Here is a 19,418-nt window from a genome sequence, read left to right on the forward strand (position 1 = left end):
CTGTACAATACTAAATATATAAGCTATAAGATGTTGTTCTGGTTTCTCCAGCAAACTATTCTGTCATAAACAACTCTGCAATGACTCTGCAGTCCTTACTGAAAGGTCTTGCCTGTGCTAAAATCAAATACAACGTGTTTCTGTGCAATTTCTTGTAAGGATTTTTCTTCAGGACAAAACTCCCTCAGCTACACAGAAGAACATGATCTTTTCAAAAGAAAGTATGGGTCAGAACTCCCAGTAGGGAAGTGAATGAAGAGCTGAGATGTGTGATACTTTGGCACGTACAAGCCTTGGCAGCTTGGAATAGAATAATCTGGATATCAAAAGACAACTGGTTAAGAGCCAAGTGGATCTTCCTCACAACATTTACACAGAATGTGAAAAGTCCATTACACAATCTACATTCATAATGAATGCAGAAATGCCATTAGAAGCCAAAAATCTCTGATGGAACAGATATTAGTCATCACCCAGAAAAGAATTTTATGCAAGTTAAAATAAGATGTGGAGATGATGCAGGATCGATAAATCACTGGTGGTACCACAAGTCCAGCTGAATTCCAGGATATGCCTGGAATAAAAACACAAGAACTCATTCTTGCCATTTTATTGTTCTGGCTGTTCTCAAAAGAATAAGAAGAGACCAACAAAGACTTATGTACCGGAGGAAGGTTATGGTGTTCTGGTATTTTCTGCACCAGTCTGTGTGGCAGTTTAAAATAATAATAATAATAAAAAAGGCATTATCTTAATGAATGAGATGTAGTTTCATCGATGAGATAACCTGAAAACAGCCTATGTAGGAAATGTAGGAAAGGGAACTGTGTCCTGTGAAGGTTCTTCAAGAGGCATCCTCACTCACCTTCCTCTTGGAAAGCTGTGGACACTCACACTGGTCAAAACCTACACGCAGGGAGCTCCCAAAACCTTCTGTACAATTTTAGCTTTACGCTGAGAAACAAATTTGCAAGTTGCTCATTGATTCAAATTCCCCACTGGTTTACAGGCTCCAGAACTAGACACTACCTTCACTACACACTTGTAACATAAGCCCAGACCTACTCTTGAGACTTGAGTAAAAACACTAATAAAGATTAATTAAGACTTCACCCCTGATGCCAGAGTTCACTAGAGTTAAACAGTACAAAGGTTCTGTCTGTGCATATTCAATAAATTCAGAAATATTTCCCTTGATATTAAAACTATACTATAACATTTTGAAAACCACTTGCTACTGTACCTACCTTACAAGCATGCAGAAAAGGCAAATTAATGTTCAAATGCTTCTTATAGAAAAATTCAGAATGTATTTTCCCCTTTTTTGCCTTTTATTTCACCACAATTAGTATTAAACGTATCCAGCTTTCAAGATAATTTTACTCTTAAATAGCCATGTCAAACTAGTAAAGATTATGATGGGACACTAGGCAAGAAAAGTCTGAATGAAACGCAAAATTTAAGGCCACAAATTAAAAAATCAAAACTGCAAAAAGCATTTTTTCCAACTGCAGAGAATCACTCGAAGATATAAATGGAAATCATGTGGGTTTAAGTCTCTGGACCACTAGACAGAAAACATTCTTATCTGTTAAGCGATGAATTGTGACCCAGAAAGAAAGCACGACAAGAGATGCTCTGCATAGTAATCATGGAAGAGGTCTGGGAGATGTTTTTGGGAAATATATATATTTACACACACACACACATATATATATATACACACACACGTAACAACCACCCTTACAGAAAACCACAAAGACGCAGAAGAATATGCACCTGAAAAAAAGAAAATGCAAACCTCTGGCAAGGCAAATGCTGAACATCGTGGATGAGTGAAGGTCGCTGCAATATCTATAAGAGTTCTTGCTTTTTATGACAAAGTAGAAGGAAAATATCACATCAGCTGTATAAATATCAAACTATCCCTTCATGAAAATAAAACTAATTACTTCCCTTCTCCTTTTAGTTTCACCATAGAGTAAAAACCCACTCTGAACCACTACTCAAAATGGCATCTCCCCTTCTTTCCCACATGCTCGGAAGAGCAGCAAGAATTACAAATAAACTATTATTAATAATATTTCAGCTGACACCAGAACTAGCATCTTTTGAAAAATAACAGAGCTGCTTTAGACTTTGAAATACAATTTCAGGCTATGCAAACTGATGTAAACACGCAGTATGAGTTATTCTGCAGTCATATTTGGATTTCTTTGCGTTCCGTATAGTGATGTGGGTATTCACAATCAAAGCGGACAAGCTAGAGCATAGAAGAGATGTTCAACCTCTTTTCCCAAGTCAAGCATTTGTTTTTACCTCCAGACTTGGGAAATGCCCAGTTCTACAATCCTAACCCTGACTATTTGCAGTGTTTGTCACATAGAATGAACCAAATGGTCGTATTTTTTTATTCCCCTCAATCTTGTAGGTGCTGCTTCTGCTAAAAATATTATGAAAATCAATCAATACTTCAGTATCAGAAGCCATGGAATAGTTGCAACTGGGAACATTAAAAACCACAAAGGGAAGGCTGAGAAATCTCAGATGCTGAAGAAAAGATGATGTATTTCCATCACAGGACCAGAACAGAAAGACTGGTCTGTTGAATCAAGAGAAAAGCTCCTGTACTTGAGCTGTTCTAGAGGGTTCACCAACACAAATGGCCATGGATAAAGCTTCTGCAGACCTCCTTAAAGCACTGAGCAGAAAAATACCAATAACAGGTAGTGATCCTGCCTGTCAACTGCTGGTTAAAGTCAAGACCTGAAGATGTGAGTCAGCTCTATATTTATTTTTGCAGTGTTTATCTGTAAAGTCGCTCTACTTCCTACGAATGAAAAGCAGTTCAAATAGCAGAGCAGAAAATATTTCCCTTGATTTCCACCACTTTTCCCACATGAAATGAAGAACTGAATGAGATGCCTATGAAACAGGATTAGACTGAGAAACCAACACTTCTCTGGAGAGTTTAGCAGAGAGTAACAACATTTTAATGAAATTTAAAACTTGCACAAGCATTAGATTAAAATGATGCATTTAAATCAGTCTCCTTAGTTATGTATCTGAACCTTTAGGTTTTGGATAGAGCATTAACCTCAACATACCATATCAGGCCATCTTTCTCCTATTTACAGGCTTCCAAGAGATATCTTCATCTCATGTGATGCTGTGCAACCCTTCTGAAAAGCTGAATTCTTCCTGAGGTCTTTAGATCCTCAGGATGCACAGAACCACGAAGGATTCGGGTGCTCTCTTTAGTTACACAACAGAAGTGATTTACGGCCTAGTGTGACTCATCCCAAAAGCTATCATTTCCAAAATTACTCAGTGTTCTGAATGAGCAAAAGCAAGAAATTCCAGGGTTTCAGATTGGTTCTAATACATCACATTCTGCAGGACATTAAGCAAAGAAATGGGTCCGTTGCTTGAAATCAACAATATTTGTGGTTGGATTAGAGGCCCTCGGGATCTCAGTCACTATTTTAACCGAGCAAGAAGCCCAGAATATAAAGCTGCCAGCTGATATCAATTCCAACATTTCGGTTGGAATTTCAGCCTGGTTGTTCTCAGGTGCTAGAATTAGCTTGTATGATTTAATAGCCTGAAAACAACCAAGGAAAAACATCATTTAAAAGCTAAATACAAACAAAAACCCCACAGAATAGGTGATGCATGGCAGGTTGTGGGTCTTTCTCAGGCAAAGCCCTTCTGTCCAGGGCTGAATATGGGTTGCAGAACTTGGCTGAGCGCGTATGTCAGTGGCACAGTTTGATGCCTCTTCCATGGCTGTGTCTCAAGAACAATCAGCACTGGCCTGTTTGTCATGAAAAGAGGACTCAAGAGAACATGTTAAAAAAAATAAAGAGAGGATGTCTGCTTTGCTGTTGTTGTGGGTTTTGTTTGGTTGGGTTTGCTTGTTTTGGTTTAGTTTCTTTCCCTTGAGAGACAAAACCTTCAGCTAAAAAAACCTCAACACACCGTATATTGAAAATAGCTTTAAAATGCCTTAGACAAAAAAGTGAGAAGGTTAATACATATAACCGGGTATAGTGGAGCAATCCTTAATAACAGCGCTGGAGTCTGCAGATCTATTAGGTACTAGTTCCTCCCATCCTCTTCAAATAATTTATGTAAAAGAGGCAGCTTTGCAAATGAGATCCATGGTCTGTTTCACTCCTATGCAAAAAGTGGATTAAAATGTTGATCACTTTAGTCTGGGTTAAGCTGGAAACAATGATTTGAAAATGAAAATGAGAAAGTATAATTTAACAATTCTGTACCAATCTCTCCTTTGCTATTAAGAGGAATAATACACAATTTCATTTGCACACAGATAATGCGGAGAGAAATTGGAAAGTTGTGATTAACTCTGCTTTGGCTACTCATTCAGGTCCTATTACAAATGTGTAAGTTTAAAAAATGTTCACTTTATAATTGGATAGCGTCTTTCAGGATATAAAAATTTAATTTTATTCCACTGCTGCTTTCAATTTCTCAGTGGACAGAGCCTGCAGGCCACATTTCATAACATGCCTTTCTGAGTCAGAGCATAAAATATTCATGAAGTGTTTATTTAGAGCATTGATAAAATCCTGCAGATCACCTCTGAATCCTTAATGGAAATCTAACACCTTGGGAGCAGCCAATTAATCCGTGGAATTTCTGTAAGGAAACCGCAGTATTACTGTATGGAATTTCAAGTTCATGGTCATAATCTTTTATAATCTGAAAGTACTGCAAGTAATCAACACCTGGTTGTACCTGTATTTACAAATATAGCCTTGATTCACAAATGTTTACCAAGTTCTTTGAGGTTCTTAGATAAGAGCGACAGGCATGGCAACTAGCCCGAGGATGGAATAAATAAGAACATTATATGATCACACAAAACCTACGCCTCAAACTTATGTCTGAGAACCTGGCAACAGAGAATCCGGGAGTCTCTGCTTTTGAGTAAAAAGCAAACAAACCCCCAAGCTACCGCTATAATCTTCATTCGACTCAACCACAATTAATATGTTTTCAATGCCATTCATGTGTTTAACTTTAGACACCTAAGTGTCAAATTTGGAAGGTAGTTTTGACAGATTCTCTGTATAATCAATGGAGAGAGATTTTCCTTGTGCATTTCGCACTCTAGAAATTCTTTGAGAAAAGATGCCCAACTTTGCCACCTGATGCCCAGGCTGTGAAATGCTCCAGTTTTAAAAGGAAAGCTTAAGGGATGGAAGACCCCTCGTATTTTATTTCTCAGGAACATCTAGGTAAGGTTTGCACAAGCCTGCAGGAGAAACAGCCCCTCCCCTGCATCTCAGCGGACTGTTAATACTAAAGCCCTTGGGACTTGAAGCTCCAAGAGAAAAGCAAACAAACAAAATCACAGGAATAGCATACAATAGCTTCAGTTTGTGTATAACCTGCAATGCAGCTCCTTGCTGCTCTCCCTGCTTCTTCAAAGGAAATGCCACTTAAAGAGAGGAAATCTTACTATGGGGCAGGGAAACATAACCCCAAAATGCTGCTGCTCCCTCACCACTCTGACTCTAAGCAGAAGGGGTTTAAAGAGAAGTGGAATTCCATCTCGAGTTGGCATCAGGGCACACTGACAGCACCAGTCCGTCTCAGCGTTTATCCTGGCTAGCCTTGTATCACTGCGCTCAGCTGCTGTCAGCTTTGTGAAAGTCATCTTTGCTTTGGAAAGGAAGCTGATGAGCTGCAGGCTTCTTGCTCTGCTCTTTATGTGTGAAAATGCAAACTCAAGTCTCCAAGTTGCCTGAAAACAAACAACTATTTTAATGATTAAAATGATTCACTATAGTTTACTTGTCCCTTCCAAGCCCTAACATTCTGTGATTCTGTGTAATAAGTAGAAGAGATCCAGCCAAATTTGTGATGTATTGTTACACAAACACTTCAATGAAATCCTTATGAATCACTTGAAGGACACCATGAATCAACTGTACATTATTAGTGACTTGTAGTAGTAAACAACACCGTTACTAAGTCAAGTGTATGGCAAGCATGGAAAATATTTGAAGATAGATAGAACAGAACTCTAGGAAAGATAACTAAGTGGTATATGTGGGGAAAAACACCACAGTGCACACACAACTCGTGTCTACAAATGAACTGACAGAAGTTTCATCCCTTCTGGTAGTAACGTCTTGTTGTTCTATTGCTCCTCTGAGAAAAAAGAAACCAGCACTTATTACAACTAAGAAAAAAAGACAAAAGACACAAATTGGCTGGAATTATCTCTCAACACTCAACCATTTTTATCTACACAGACACACACCATTAGAACTTTTCAAATTAGCAACACATAGAAATCTAATTAGGACCTAAATGAAACATTTAAGCTTTCATTAAATCAGACTTGCAATATTTCTATGGTTCCCAGCTAAATGGAACTTAACCATAACAAGTTCTGCAAATACTGCGAGCATCACGCAGGGTGGATATATTCCTGATGATGAAATTCTCCTTTCCGGAGCTTACGCATGAAAGGGATGCAAACGCAGTGCTCATCTGTTCCTCAAACAACCGTCATTCTGCACTGCACCCCCTGGGCCTTCCTGTCAAACCAACCATTCCGTGGGTGCTGCACAACTGCAGCCTTGATCAAGATGTTCAAGTTTTACCTACTCTGCCACTCCATCCAATTTGAAAGCCGCCTCACCCATTCTATTGGCATGGGAGCGTATTCTCACCTGGGTAAATACACTTCCACTTTTTGCTTCTTTACAGAATTAGCCCATTCATTAATCAAGGAGGCTTTGACCAGCGGTTCCAGTGTGACCAGCGGAACTTCCTGTCTGGAAAGAACGATCATCATACTCATCTCATCTCCCTCATATGGTATTTCCAGAACTTGATAGATACCGCCTGCTTCATTGGAGCCATCACTGAACTCTCCTACAAAAGAAAAAACAACAATGAAAAAGGCTAGTAAAGTATTTTCTTTTGCCTTCACTGGAGATAAGGAAAAAAACAGCAGTGTTTATCTTTATTCTGTTCTGTATCAAATGTATATTGGTTTCTTCATCATAGAACTCAAGGTTCACATCTGCTTGCTTAAAACAAACAAGCAAGCTTATGCAATCACAGTGTTTATAGATAATTATACTTCTGAACCTATTACCCAAGTTTGATTGCTTCGAGAGAAGTCTACAAGTTGTTAAAGCTGCCAAGACTTTCATAGAAATAGGCAGAGGAGTTTTTTACTCAGAAGAGATAATTTGTCAATAATGAGACCGAACGAAATGCAGCCAATGCTGGAGACTGTAGAACTCATTTAGACTTCAAGCTTAAGATAAAAGCAATCATTAGTTCTGCTGTTCAAAAAACCCCTATTTTACCTTTCTAAGAATATTACAACAGTAAAAGCAAACATTATTAGTTTTAATACTTAGCACAGCAGAAGAACAATATTTTAGTGAGAAGCAGGACTAGCTCCAGCATTGTAAAGAGGTTCGATAAAATGGATAAACATTCTGAAATCCATCATGTTGCACCAAACACACACCTAAAAAAGTAATCAAGAAAGTCATTACACGTGTTGCTATCTAGTTATAATACGCAAGCACACACAAAAAGACAGAGTCCCTTCATAGTTTAAAGTTGTAGGTGAAAAAACAGACAATACAAATGAATATTACTGCAACAAACCTATTAAGGGAGGACTTATCAGCTTTAAATTGCTAAAGCTCCAACTCACCATAGTAAAACTCTCCCTGTTGGTACATCATTGGAATCTGCACTTCACTTTCATCATCTTTAGTGAACGAGAAAGTTCTTGTATTTTCAGGTCTGAACTGTGATTTCCAGTTGCCTTTAAAGTAGATTGCGTTGATGAGAGCCAAATGAGTTAGAGCACCAAAATCTCTTGAAGACACAAAATCTTTGATCATATCTAGGAGGAAAACCAACTGTCAGTCTGCATGTCAAATTGAGCCTTAAATCAAAACTTAAGACAGCTTGAAAAATGCAAGAAAATAAAAAGCCGTGCTACCGTGTAATTTCCAATTCAGATGTTTGATTAAATCTCAAATTAACCTGTCAATGTTTTGTAAACCTAAATCACAGTGTAGGTGCGTAAACCCTTCCATCAAGTACATGCTAGTCAAGTGTTTCTTGATCACTACTTAAGCATAGCCCATAATGAAACTGAGCGGAAAAGGGGTCACGTAAGGAATGTTTACCCTGGTGCTACAATAAGAGTTCAGCACTGTGGTCTTAAGGTCAGAACTTCTACAAACTTTGGTTCCAATCCAAAGAAGCACTTAAAAGGGTGCTTAATTTAAATTGTATAAGAGTACTCGTTGGAAATTCACCTGAAGGAACCGTTTCTAATCAGGAAAAAACTTCAGAGTGAGGACTAATAAAAACAAAGAAAACCCCCCACAACCAAACAAAGAAAAACACACAACAAAACACAAAAAATGCACATAAATTTAGAGCATTTGTTGCAGTGACATTAGCTCTTGAAAAGCAAAAGAGGAAAAAAACCATCTAGCATCTGCTCTATTCATGGGAGGTATGGCAGCTGAGCATGGCAGCTGCTTTGCGCCTACTCCTCAATCAGCCATTTCCATCAGAAAACAGTCTGTTACCTGCTTTAGCTCATCTTAACCGGCTTGCTTTGCAGCAAAGTCATTTCAAGTTTGTTAAATTTGGTGCGCTGACCAGATTTGTCACTATTCTTGAAGAATTACAGCCTCCTTCAGACAGCTCTCTTACTTACTTCTATTTTTAACTGACATTGCACTGCAAACACATTCCTCAGTCTGATTATTATTTCTTAATCCACGGTTTAAAATACAAATTAATTCTGCTTTCTAGAGCATACGACATCGACTAACTGGTGAAAAATTTGTTTATCATACGGCAGCATTTCTTTTAGGTTACTGTTTGTACTTAGAAATGAGATGCGACTTATCCTGCCATCCTCACTCCCTGTGGTTAGAAAACAAAAAGGAAAAATTCAGAAGGAATACACTTCCATTTTTTCCATTTTTATTTGGTACATCATACTCCCTTATATTTTCAGCCTCGTCTTGTTAATACACTAGTGTAATGTTAAGAATTTTTCCGGTTGGAGAAATCGTTGACAGTTATGCTTTCCGCTCCGAGCCTCCCATCACACCTAAGGTGCCGGGATTGGAAACTTGCCTGTCTTGTGCCCCTTTCCTAATGAGAAAATGAGCCTCCTCCTCTGAGCTGGCAGGAGAGAATGAGAAGCAGCAGTCACAGACAGGGCTGAGGGACCAGCACTATCACAACCTACAGCTCAGAGAGCTCAGCTCCTGCCAGGACAACGGCCACCAGCTCGGGCAGCGTGTGTGGCAGGTGTTAACCAGAAGAAATTGCTGTTCTTTCAAATACAAAGAGAATTTTCTTATCCTTTCCCTTCTCTGAAAACACTCTGCTGCCTCACTTAAATCCCCTCTATTTCTGTAGCATGAGACAAAGGGCAGAATTTATTATGAATACGATAGCTGGCATCTTCACTTGGGAAAAAGCAGGTAATTTCCAAAACGGAATAAAAGCATTATAAGGTGTTTTTCCACTTCAGTGCAATACATTACCATAAAGTATTATGGATTCTTAAATGCTCAGACTACACGTTGATATGTTAATTCCATACAGAGGATTTCCAACACCTTCATATTTGCAATGGTACAAGCGATGCTGGAGCCGGACCCCTGGTGAACGACTCTTAAAACATCAACCTCCAGAGTGTGCCAGATCAACTAGAACCAGACTCTGCTTTGATCCCTACAACGGGGGACTAACTCCACTCCTATACCTTGAGGCTCTGCATGTATTGAGAAAATATCACATCTCTGGGATTCCACAAGCGAAGCGAGCACATGTGGATCTGAATATGCGTGCATATTCACATCCGTAACTCTGCGCTTACTCCCCTACTGCAAATTTCTGTTGCGAAACTCTGACAGTTTTCCTGAAATCAACGAGACTCTCAGCATGCTATCTAGTTCCCTCATTACAGGGTCAGATTCTGTGGCTCCAAATTAGCTTCTGTATTTGTTAGTATTCTGTTTCTTAGCACCTTGTAACTATGAGTTCCCCAGAGAACTAGCAATACTCCACACATCCAAAGCATAAGCCAATAACCCCTTCATAGACAGTTTTTCTACAGTTAGCAAAAGTACTTTTTTAACTTTTGTAGCTTAATACAAAAATCTGGTTTATAACGTTATTAAAATGTCTACCATTAAAGCATTCTCATTTGGCAAATGCTATGAGTACTTTAAGATAATAAGACACAGGAAAAAGTATTTAGATACTATGATTAACAATAGCTAATATTACTTAAGGCAGATCGTCCTTGCACAAGAAAAAAGCTGATACTATGATTCTTTTCACATGAGGAGATACTTCGGTCTTACATAGAAGAGATAAAAGCCAAAGCAACAATTCAAAACCACTGTACAACTTTGGAAACTGCAAGAGGAATACAAAAGAACCACGTGGACTTACTATTTGTGTGGTTCTCCACCCATTTATTGATGTGGGCAGCTACAGCTGCACTTTGGCTGAAATCTGTGTTCTCTACTTCAGCTTTAAAGTATTTTTTCACCAACTGCAGGAATTTATCGCTGATATGAAACCCGTTCTGCACATAGAGAGCATTCGCAATATTCAGAACATAATGACTTTCCTCAGTAGTTGCCATATCGGAAAGTTCCTTCAAGAAGGTAAACTCTTCACCTGAGGAAAGAACAATACATTCAGTGTTTCAGAAAAGAAGCTTATTCCATGTTTTTTTTTCTGCTGGAAATTAAACACATTTTCTTAAAAAAAGGGTTTTTTTAATAAACTTGTTTCTAAACCTAAACACACATTCAGATCTGAAAGAAAAATCTACGAGGCAAAACATATTATTTAAAGCATATTTTTTCTGCTACCTATAATTAGTGCAATTAACAAGCCATTTGGATCCTACCACACACCAAGCTATCAATGGTAACCCTTTCAACACCAGAAGAGTAATTACAAAAGAAGTATACTAAGTCACACTTTTGTGTCTTGCCATCACAAATGGCAAAACAGCATTTGTTACATCCTAAAAGCCAGTTGTTGGAGGAAAAATGAACTTCAAGTGTTGAAGTCAAGGACTTCCCCATAGATTTCCCTCAGCCAAAAACCAGGTTCAGAATTCTCCAGGATCCTGCATGGGGCAGAACAGGATCATTTCCTTGAATAATAAGGAATCCTGAGTAGGACTGAAATAGGGTTTTTTTTAAGATAGAAAGCTTGTACTGTTGCTTTGGCTACCTGGAGTTGAAGTTTCTAATTCATTTTTAAAAACAACTTAAAAACTGAATGCAATGATACATTCAAGCAGAAATCATTGCAGTATTTCACTGAATAGCCCTCACACGCAGTAAGAGTCAAATCAGGTCAAATCAACTGCATAACTTCTTCAATTATAGCTAGGGGATAATTTATCAGTGTTTCAGAGACAAACTGCAGAACTGAATATGTGCTGTAGTCTCCACAGAGCATTATCCATCATTGAACTCATTTTGAACACCGTATTCACAAATTCTTCCCCAAGATCCTTTTACTGAAGACTTGACGTCTAGTACACTATATAAGAAATATCATATGTGTTCCAAACCAATCACTTGGACATCAGAATTCATTGAAATTGCATCTTCAAAGTAATTTTTGCCATTTCCTCGTCCCTTTCCATGTGCAGTCAGATGCCAGTTGCTCGCACCACACAGTGCAGCATTGATTCGCACACGACTCAGCTCATCCCCCACCACAGATGGGACTGGCTGGTAATATCGTTCTCCGCAAAATAAATCAATCCTATTTCTCAAAGGCTGATGGAAACACGTGCTGAAGCAGTCAAGATGCTTATATGTCCTAAATTAGCTTGTATTTGACATTATGCAATGCAGACAGACCATTTGGGATATAGAATCAGGGTAAAGAACCTACAGGTTCTACCGACAAGAAGAAAAGAAGTTGTATCAAAGCAGGAGACTTTTGGAGTTAAATTACTAAGATTTTCATATTTTCTTATAAGGAATATTGCTAAAATACTAGTTTCCCTTTCCGGTTTCATTATAACCTCAAAAAGGATGTTTCTAAAAGTCTTCTTATAACTCTGGAGCAAAGGCATGTTAATTTTGCAGAAAGAATCCAAGATCAACAGTTAACTGCAACTGCTGAAGATTAAGGTGTCCAAGCCAGGACCGTACGTTGGCATCTCCCAGCTTATGCAGAATCCACCGCAGCTTCAGCCGCCTGGTTCATAACCCAGAGATGTGACCAGGCCACTTCTGCTGTTGTTCAGGCATCACCACCTGTTTCTTTAAGACAAAAAGCTCCATAATACAACGTGACTACAAGGCCTTACCATTTTTTAAGCCGTCAAAACCCATGGAATGTCGAATTTCTTTCAGAGTGGTTCCGTGGGCTCCCAGCTCTACCATTCCCATGGCTAGTGCAATGCTCAGAGGAGAGAAGAGAATATTCTCATCTTCTCTTGTAGCTCGCAGCTGATTGTAAACGTTCACAGAAAGCTCAGCAATGGTTTCATCAGGAAGATTTGTCTTGACGGCTTTGCTTGGCAAAACAAGCAAAGACAACAGTCCAAGGAAATACATGTCTTGAGATTAAGATCTGCAAGATAAATTTCGGAGAAAATAAACTTACTTAAGTAATAAAAGATTTGACTCAAGAGAGAAAAAAAAGTTAAGCTTCCAATTTCAAATCTGCGTGGAAAAAAAAATTATGGATTTCAATACACAATTCAGTTGTTTGGAAGAGAAGGTAACACACACACTGTTCAAACTGAAGTAATGATTTACTTTCAAAAAAACCCAAAACCGAAAGTACTTCATTATGTGACTTTATGCTTTTGAAATCTTTCCGCACCAGATTAACAAAACACAGCTCCTACGGAAAAAGACCTCAAAGATATAGCAACACCTTTCCTACTTTTACTTTTCATTTTGCTGTTGTTAAGCAACGCTGACTTGGAATTGGTCTGTATTTCTGTACTTTTTCACCAAGGAGACTTAAAAATCCACCTTTCTTTCATTTGACCTTTCAGCAAGATGCAACTTATTCATCTAAGTCCCTCTAAGCCCCAAAATGGTACAACTATCTCAAGCGGTGTAAGAGAGCTTGGCAGCACCGGTGATAAACGAAATGTACCATGATGTTGCTCAGCTGCAAAACATATGGCAAGCAGCCAAAAAATTCTTTGAAAGAAAAATAAATCATGCCTTAGTTACCAAATGAAATCCCTTTTGTTAGTAAACAATGGTGAAAAGATGGGTCGTTACGCTAGCTGAAGGACAACAGCTGCTCAGAGATCTTTAGAGGGTAAAGTTAAGATCCAAATAGGGGAAACAAGACAGTAAACCGAGTGGAAAAAAGGGTTAGCACTAACGCTTTTGACTAATCCACCCTCCAAGATTTGCTAAACCGCTTCAGGAGGCAGCAGTTCTCACTCTATCCCAGTTTAGCTCATCATACAACTACCAACACTAAAATCCCAGCTCCTGGAGCAGTGTTTGTGTGTCTCCATCCTTCCACTTGTCCTCTGGACTCCACACTGCCTCAGCATCTCACCCAAGTGTCCTGGGGCAGAAATGCCAAACCAACAGAGCCTGCACTTCTTGGCCACTTAAAACGCATCACAAAGCAAAGTTTCCTGAAGCAGTAGCTTTAGTCCAGAAGTGTTTACATGCTGCTGTGTCAGCATGGGACAAATTTATGGGAATGTGCTATTCCGTTGCTTGGCTGAAGTCAATTTGCATTCACCCAGCCCAAGCGGCTCTGCCTTGTGCTTCCCAGCTCTGCAGCTCCCAAGGGTTTGTGTGCACCTCACACCCTTAGTAAGCTCTACACAACGTTAATATTATACATTTCTCTTCAAAGGACTATGTAGCATTATCTAATTAGCTCGCACAACACTGAACGATACACAATTCATGCATTATGACTCCCATTTTATAGTTGAGAAAATATAAAAGCAACACATGCGTGCCTTGGCAGCAAGCGATGCAGTCACTAGTCAGGATTCTTCCTGCCCCCAGATTGGCCTTTTGTTTATTTTTGCACTGAAAAAATTGACGAGATGAACAAGTGCAGGAACCACACATGCTTCAGGGGAAAAGGGCAACACAGTAGGGAGAGCCTTATTTCTCCTTTCTGATTATTGCTCCCATATATATAAGAAATACAACCCTTTCACCACTTCTAACAAGCTCTCCTCTATGCCAGCATCATCTCTCTGGACTACCTGATCGATCTCTCTTTGAGAGATACTCAGCATGATATCTTATTCTATTTAAGAACAAAACACACTAAGTTATAGGAGCCTAAGTCACCAGCTTCATATTGTGCTTATTACTTGATGAATACATATTTTAGAACACTTATAACCCTTCCCAGCACTTCACTGCCACCCAAAAGAAAACACATCAGTCTGGACCATGACCATCGCTATTTATTTCATAAAGGCTGAGAATCTTTTTATTTTTTCTAAATAGTATCACCAAACCACAAAGTTGCCCAATAACTGCTTTTAAAATGGGAAATTTCCCCAGCCTTTTATAGTTGCAGGGGTAGTTATTCCACACCCCTATCACTGATATTGGTTTTATGTGCCAGACAGTCTCAAATAATTGCAGGAGGGGGGGAAGTGGGGACATCTGTACAACTTAGTGAAGGGCTTAATGTGTAGGCTAGACTATTTGGATGCTAATAAGATATTTGGTATCACACAACGATAAATGTATATATATGTACACAAATCATCTTTCTTCCTGACCACTCTGCAAAAGCTTCTTATGTGAAACAATAGAGTTATAACATTTTTAATCATTTAGTTGGACAAGAATATATAGTAAGTACACAGATGAGGACAAATAAAGTTGATATTTGAAATGCTGTTACAAGACAAAGTACCAAACCTAAACTTAGTTTTTAAATACATGCTGCAATCCCATTGATGGCAAAGCAAGAGGTTAAGCTGTGCAGAATTAGAGTTCCCAGTAGGAATGAAAGCCAAACAGTTTAGATCTCCCCCCTCCACAACACTTTTAGCCTAGAGAGGTTTTCTAATAAGAGTTTCACAGTGAAGGTGCCCATATACATGTCCAGGGAAGAAGAAAGGAGTCAAGGAGGTGGGCACGAGTGCCCCAGTACACATTTAGGATACAACCAGCTCTTGTGCTGGCAGCAACTCTGAAGATACTGGTGAAAACACGGCTCTCTCACAAGGTCCAGATAAGAGTACAAGGCAAGGGAAGATGTTTCAAAGCAAACCGAAGATCTGTAGGAGATGGGAAGTGGGGAGAAGACTATAAACCAGAACAGATGAAGCCTTGCCAGCCAATGTGAAAGTGGTCTAACGTGAGAAATCTGCGGTAAATTCCTCAGTCCAATTCTTCTTGTACTTCTAGTACAAGCATATACTGTTCTGCTGACACCTGGGAATCCAGCTCTTAATTATCATTCTAGTCATGACAGCTGCTGCTTCTCTGATTCTGCTTTACTTTAGGCAATCCTACTCTTGGTTTTATGCTTCCTCATGCAGCAGGTCTTGATCCAGCAAACAGCTGAGCGCTCCTTGCGGGGCAGCATCATCTCAGCATCTCTCAGCCAGAGTCGAGGGCACTCTCTTTTGTTTCTCCAGCAACACAGGGAGCTTATTTTAAAATTGACTGTACCCTATTCAAACCTGCTTTAAGTGAAGGAATTGAAGCTGAACAGTATGTCCAGGAAGTCAACAATTCTCTTGAGTATAATCAAACTTAAGTCGGTCTTTTTAGACTGTTCCTCAGGGTGACCAGCAGTACAGTCTGCCATAGCTGTTCTGCACCTGTGCAATCTAGTTAATTAACACTGCATCACCTGAAAAGGAGACAAAGTCCACATTGAACAGTGTTTGAAACTGATGGTTCTTCATTTTTTTTTTTAAATGTTACTGTGTGCATTTTGCATTTATTGACTACCTATATGAATGAAAAAAGCTGCTGAAATGACCTTCACTCCTCAATCACACAGTTGTTAAGATCAAAGATATTAATTTCTTATTTGAGGGCCAAGCTCAGATAGAATCTAAGTTCTATTTTATCTTAATCGAGGCATGAACACCACTCTCTCCTTCCAGGCAATCAAAGAATCAACACAAACAGACAAATACTCTCCTTGCAACAGCCTCTTCTTGACAAACAATTGTGTATCGCAAATCATCGCTTGCTAAAGACATTTCTCAGATTACTGGTTTCATTCTTACTTGCAACTGCTCTGTTGCTGTTTTTTTTTCCTGAGAATACTAACCAATGTGGTACTGCTTCAAAAAAACCTGAGAAACATCTCTAACCTATAGATGAGACCTTATTGCACAGTTATACCTGCACAGGTGTTATTTGGCAGTGTTTATGACAACTTCACTGTAACTGGCTTCTCAAATATACATCTACATCTTGAATACCAGCTCCACTCCATTTGACATTCCTGTGCGATTCTTCTGGTGTTTCCACTCTGGGTATGGAGACATGCCTGGTTTGTCTGAGGGCTTCTGGGCACTGTTCTGTACGAGTTTTAAGAGTCTTTTGGAGTCAATTTAAAGGAAAGGGACTCCTCTTTCTGATTTGTTTCGTCACTGTCCTCACGCATTACTAAAAGAATTTAAAAATAAAAAGGTATTTCAGAGATATGTTATGCAGTAGGTACTTGCATTGAGGCCATGACTAGTTCAATTCCCAGAAACTTTTTCGTTCAAAATTACAGAAACCTTCTGTAAAGATTTAATCAGTCCTGAAAGTCCAGCCTGTTGTGTTTCCACACCAGGTCACAACCAGCCTGGGCTAAGGGCAGCCTTTCTGTCCATTTGCCTGTGGCCGGCACAGACGCATTCCTGTACACAGGCACAAAACACACCAGCTTTAGTTATGTTTGAAGCAAAACATTCATAGGCTAGAATAGAGGACTGATTAACTATAGATCTTGCCTTTCCCCAAGCATAAGGCTGCAATGACTAAGAGGAAGCAGAAAAACATCGCCCCCTCACACCCACAAACTCTGAACTATTCGGTTTGGTACATATGCTTTCAGAAAAATGCAAAAGGGGCAAGCATCCTCTGTAAGCCAAGATATTTTGAGAGATGTATCAACAAATTCAAACTGAGTTCACAGACATGAAGTACCATGAATTTTGAAACGGCAAGATTGGACTCAATGTAGGAAGGTGCCAAAAATTCAGATAAGGGTTAAATTCCAGTACCTTGTGCATGCCAGACAGGTTGAAAAAAGAGGTTATAATTTCCTTGTCTTTCACACCTCTACAGACTGTGGGTTTTATAAAAAAAAACATTTATGGCTTTAAAAACCTACCAAATAAAACTCCGATATATCACCTTAGTTCCTCAGCACACAGAGACTAAACTAAGATCAGTTGCACTAAAGCTTACGCTTGGCTACAAGCAAGCTAAACACCGAAGGTGTGGGAAGCACCAACAAGAAGAATTGCTGATTCCTCCTGATCAGTGTAGGAAAGAAACACTCCAGGAGAAAAACAAGCGTGGTAACAAGACTGATTACATCCTCTCCTGTAAAGAAGAGCATCTGCAGGAAGAGACAGAAGTCTGGCAGAACAGTTTTATAAAGTAAGAGATGAATTTACTGAGGGCTCTAGGTAGGAGCTGGGTGCCTCCTCCTTCCCCTCAAAAACACTCACAGATGTATCACGGTTTTGACAGATAATCACAAAAGGATGAACAAGTTTGGTGAAATTCAGTCACTAGTGCTTTTCCAGTTAGTAAACATGACAATCGCCGCAGGCACCTTTACTCTAGATGATTTCTTGTTGACAATCTTAACTAACACAATATCAAAGAGGGAGGGACTGTATAACTAGTAATAATAATTTAGAAAATCAATCCAAACAGCCACCAGTGAAGAGCAGAGGAGATGCACTGAGCAGTTTGCAAGCCCATCAGCTGTTCCCAGGACCAGGCACGGTTGTCATGGCTACCCCAGGGATGTGCAGAGGAGGGACCAGCATAAGGCTGAGCTCAAACTCCCAGGTTGAGCTCTGGGCTGCCTTAGGCTTGCCTCAGGCACTGCCCTGCAACAAGAGGCAAACGGGGCTGCTACCACACATCTCCAGGTTCTCACAAATCCACTCGATGCATTTGTACCGCAGAACAATTTCAGAATAATTTTTTTCAATCCTTTCTGTTTTGTCCAGTAATCCAACCTTTCAGATCTTTACTCAAAGATTGGGCAAAACTGTCCTCCAGCAACGCTAGCTAGAGATGCAAAGTACTCTCACACCTGGAACATTGTGGTTTTAACCACAGAAGTAATGCAGCACTTTCATCAATTGCTGTCTTTGTTCATCATCCTTTTCCTGCCTGTCCTTCAGCCGCTCTCTCCCTCCAGCACAGGGACTGACAGACAGTGTGATGTGAAACAAGGTAGAACCTAAGGTGGCTTAACCTGAAAAATAATTTCTTTTACATAACGAGTGCAAACAGGCAAAAAAATCTACATCCTACCAAGTGGTGTAAGGGTTTGCTTAGACAATCCACTGGGAAACCCTTACACTGAGAACCAAGACACAGGAGAGTCTGCCTGAAGGTGATGGGAGGTAAATGGAAGTACCAGGTCTCAGAGCAACAGATATGCGATTCATGAGGTATTATTGCTTGTGGCCAGAAGAATATACCCAAGGAAATGGGAGAATAATCAGATATCTATGAAATGTTTTAAGTTAGGGCCGTCATGGATAGTGCAAGCAGTACATGGAGGTACCTACAAAGCACCTTGGTTACTAGAAGTAGCTTGGTTGTTGGAAGTGGTGACAACCATGTGAAATCTTACACAGCTCTTGGTACCAGACAGGTACACAAATGCTATGACATGTATTATATTTAGCAAGCAAGTCAACTCCTTCATATTAGGGTACATATTTACATTTTCTGTGTTGAAAAAAAAAGTTTGTCCTTAGCTGATGTGAGCATATGACCTTGTCAAACAGATTCTACAGACACATCTAGAATCATTAATCCCATTTGAATCTGTTTGTTTCAGAGATGTGCAATGACATCTATATTTCAATCTGCACAAACATTAGTAATAAAGTTGTGGGATTTTCGCATCATCTGTCAATTATGGAGTCGCTGTCTTCTGGAGCAAGAAACCTTGAGGTCAATTTCATTAAAAAGTAGCACAGTAACAATATATCAAATACCGGGGTATTCAAACCTCTAGTATATAGGAACTGAAACAACGAAGAGTCATTCTGTAAGTGTTTGGACCATACTAAAACCTTGCTCTCCAACACACAGCAATGCACGCCCCTCAGGATTCTTTATTTCTGTTTTATTAATTGACCTCATAACAGCAGCAGC

At 39.4% G+C, this 19,418-nt stretch overlaps 1 protein-coding gene across 3 annotated transcripts in view; it reads right to left on the minus strand.

Annotated features, from left to right (window-relative positions):
* The window catches only part of SERPINI1 (serpin family I member 1), a 49,272-nt gene that overhangs the window by 12,467 nt on the left and 17,387 nt on the right, over positions 1-19,418 (minus strand). For all 3 annotated transcript variants that reach the window (XM_065844952.2, XM_065844951.2, XM_065844954.2), the window contains 4 exons: positions 12,401-12,666; positions 10,507-10,737; positions 7,721-7,915; positions 6,714-6,918 (listed from right to left, as the gene is read on the minus strand). In XM_065844952.2, the coding sequence (XP_065701024.1) occupies positions 6,714-6,918; positions 7,721-7,915; positions 10,507-10,737; positions 12,401-12,650 (881 nt within the window). In that variant the 5' untranslated portion in view covers positions 12,651-12,666. The remainder of the gene's footprint in view (positions 1-6,713; positions 6,919-7,720; positions 7,916-10,506; positions 10,738-12,400; positions 12,667-19,418) is intronic.

Source organism: Patagioenas fasciata, chromosome 9 (assembly GCF_037038585.1).
Source record: "Patagioenas fasciata isolate bPatFas1 chromosome 9, bPatFas1.hap1, whole genome shotgun sequence".
Classification (NCBI taxonomy): Eukaryota; Metazoa; Chordata; class Aves; order Columbiformes; family Columbidae; genus Patagioenas; species Patagioenas fasciata.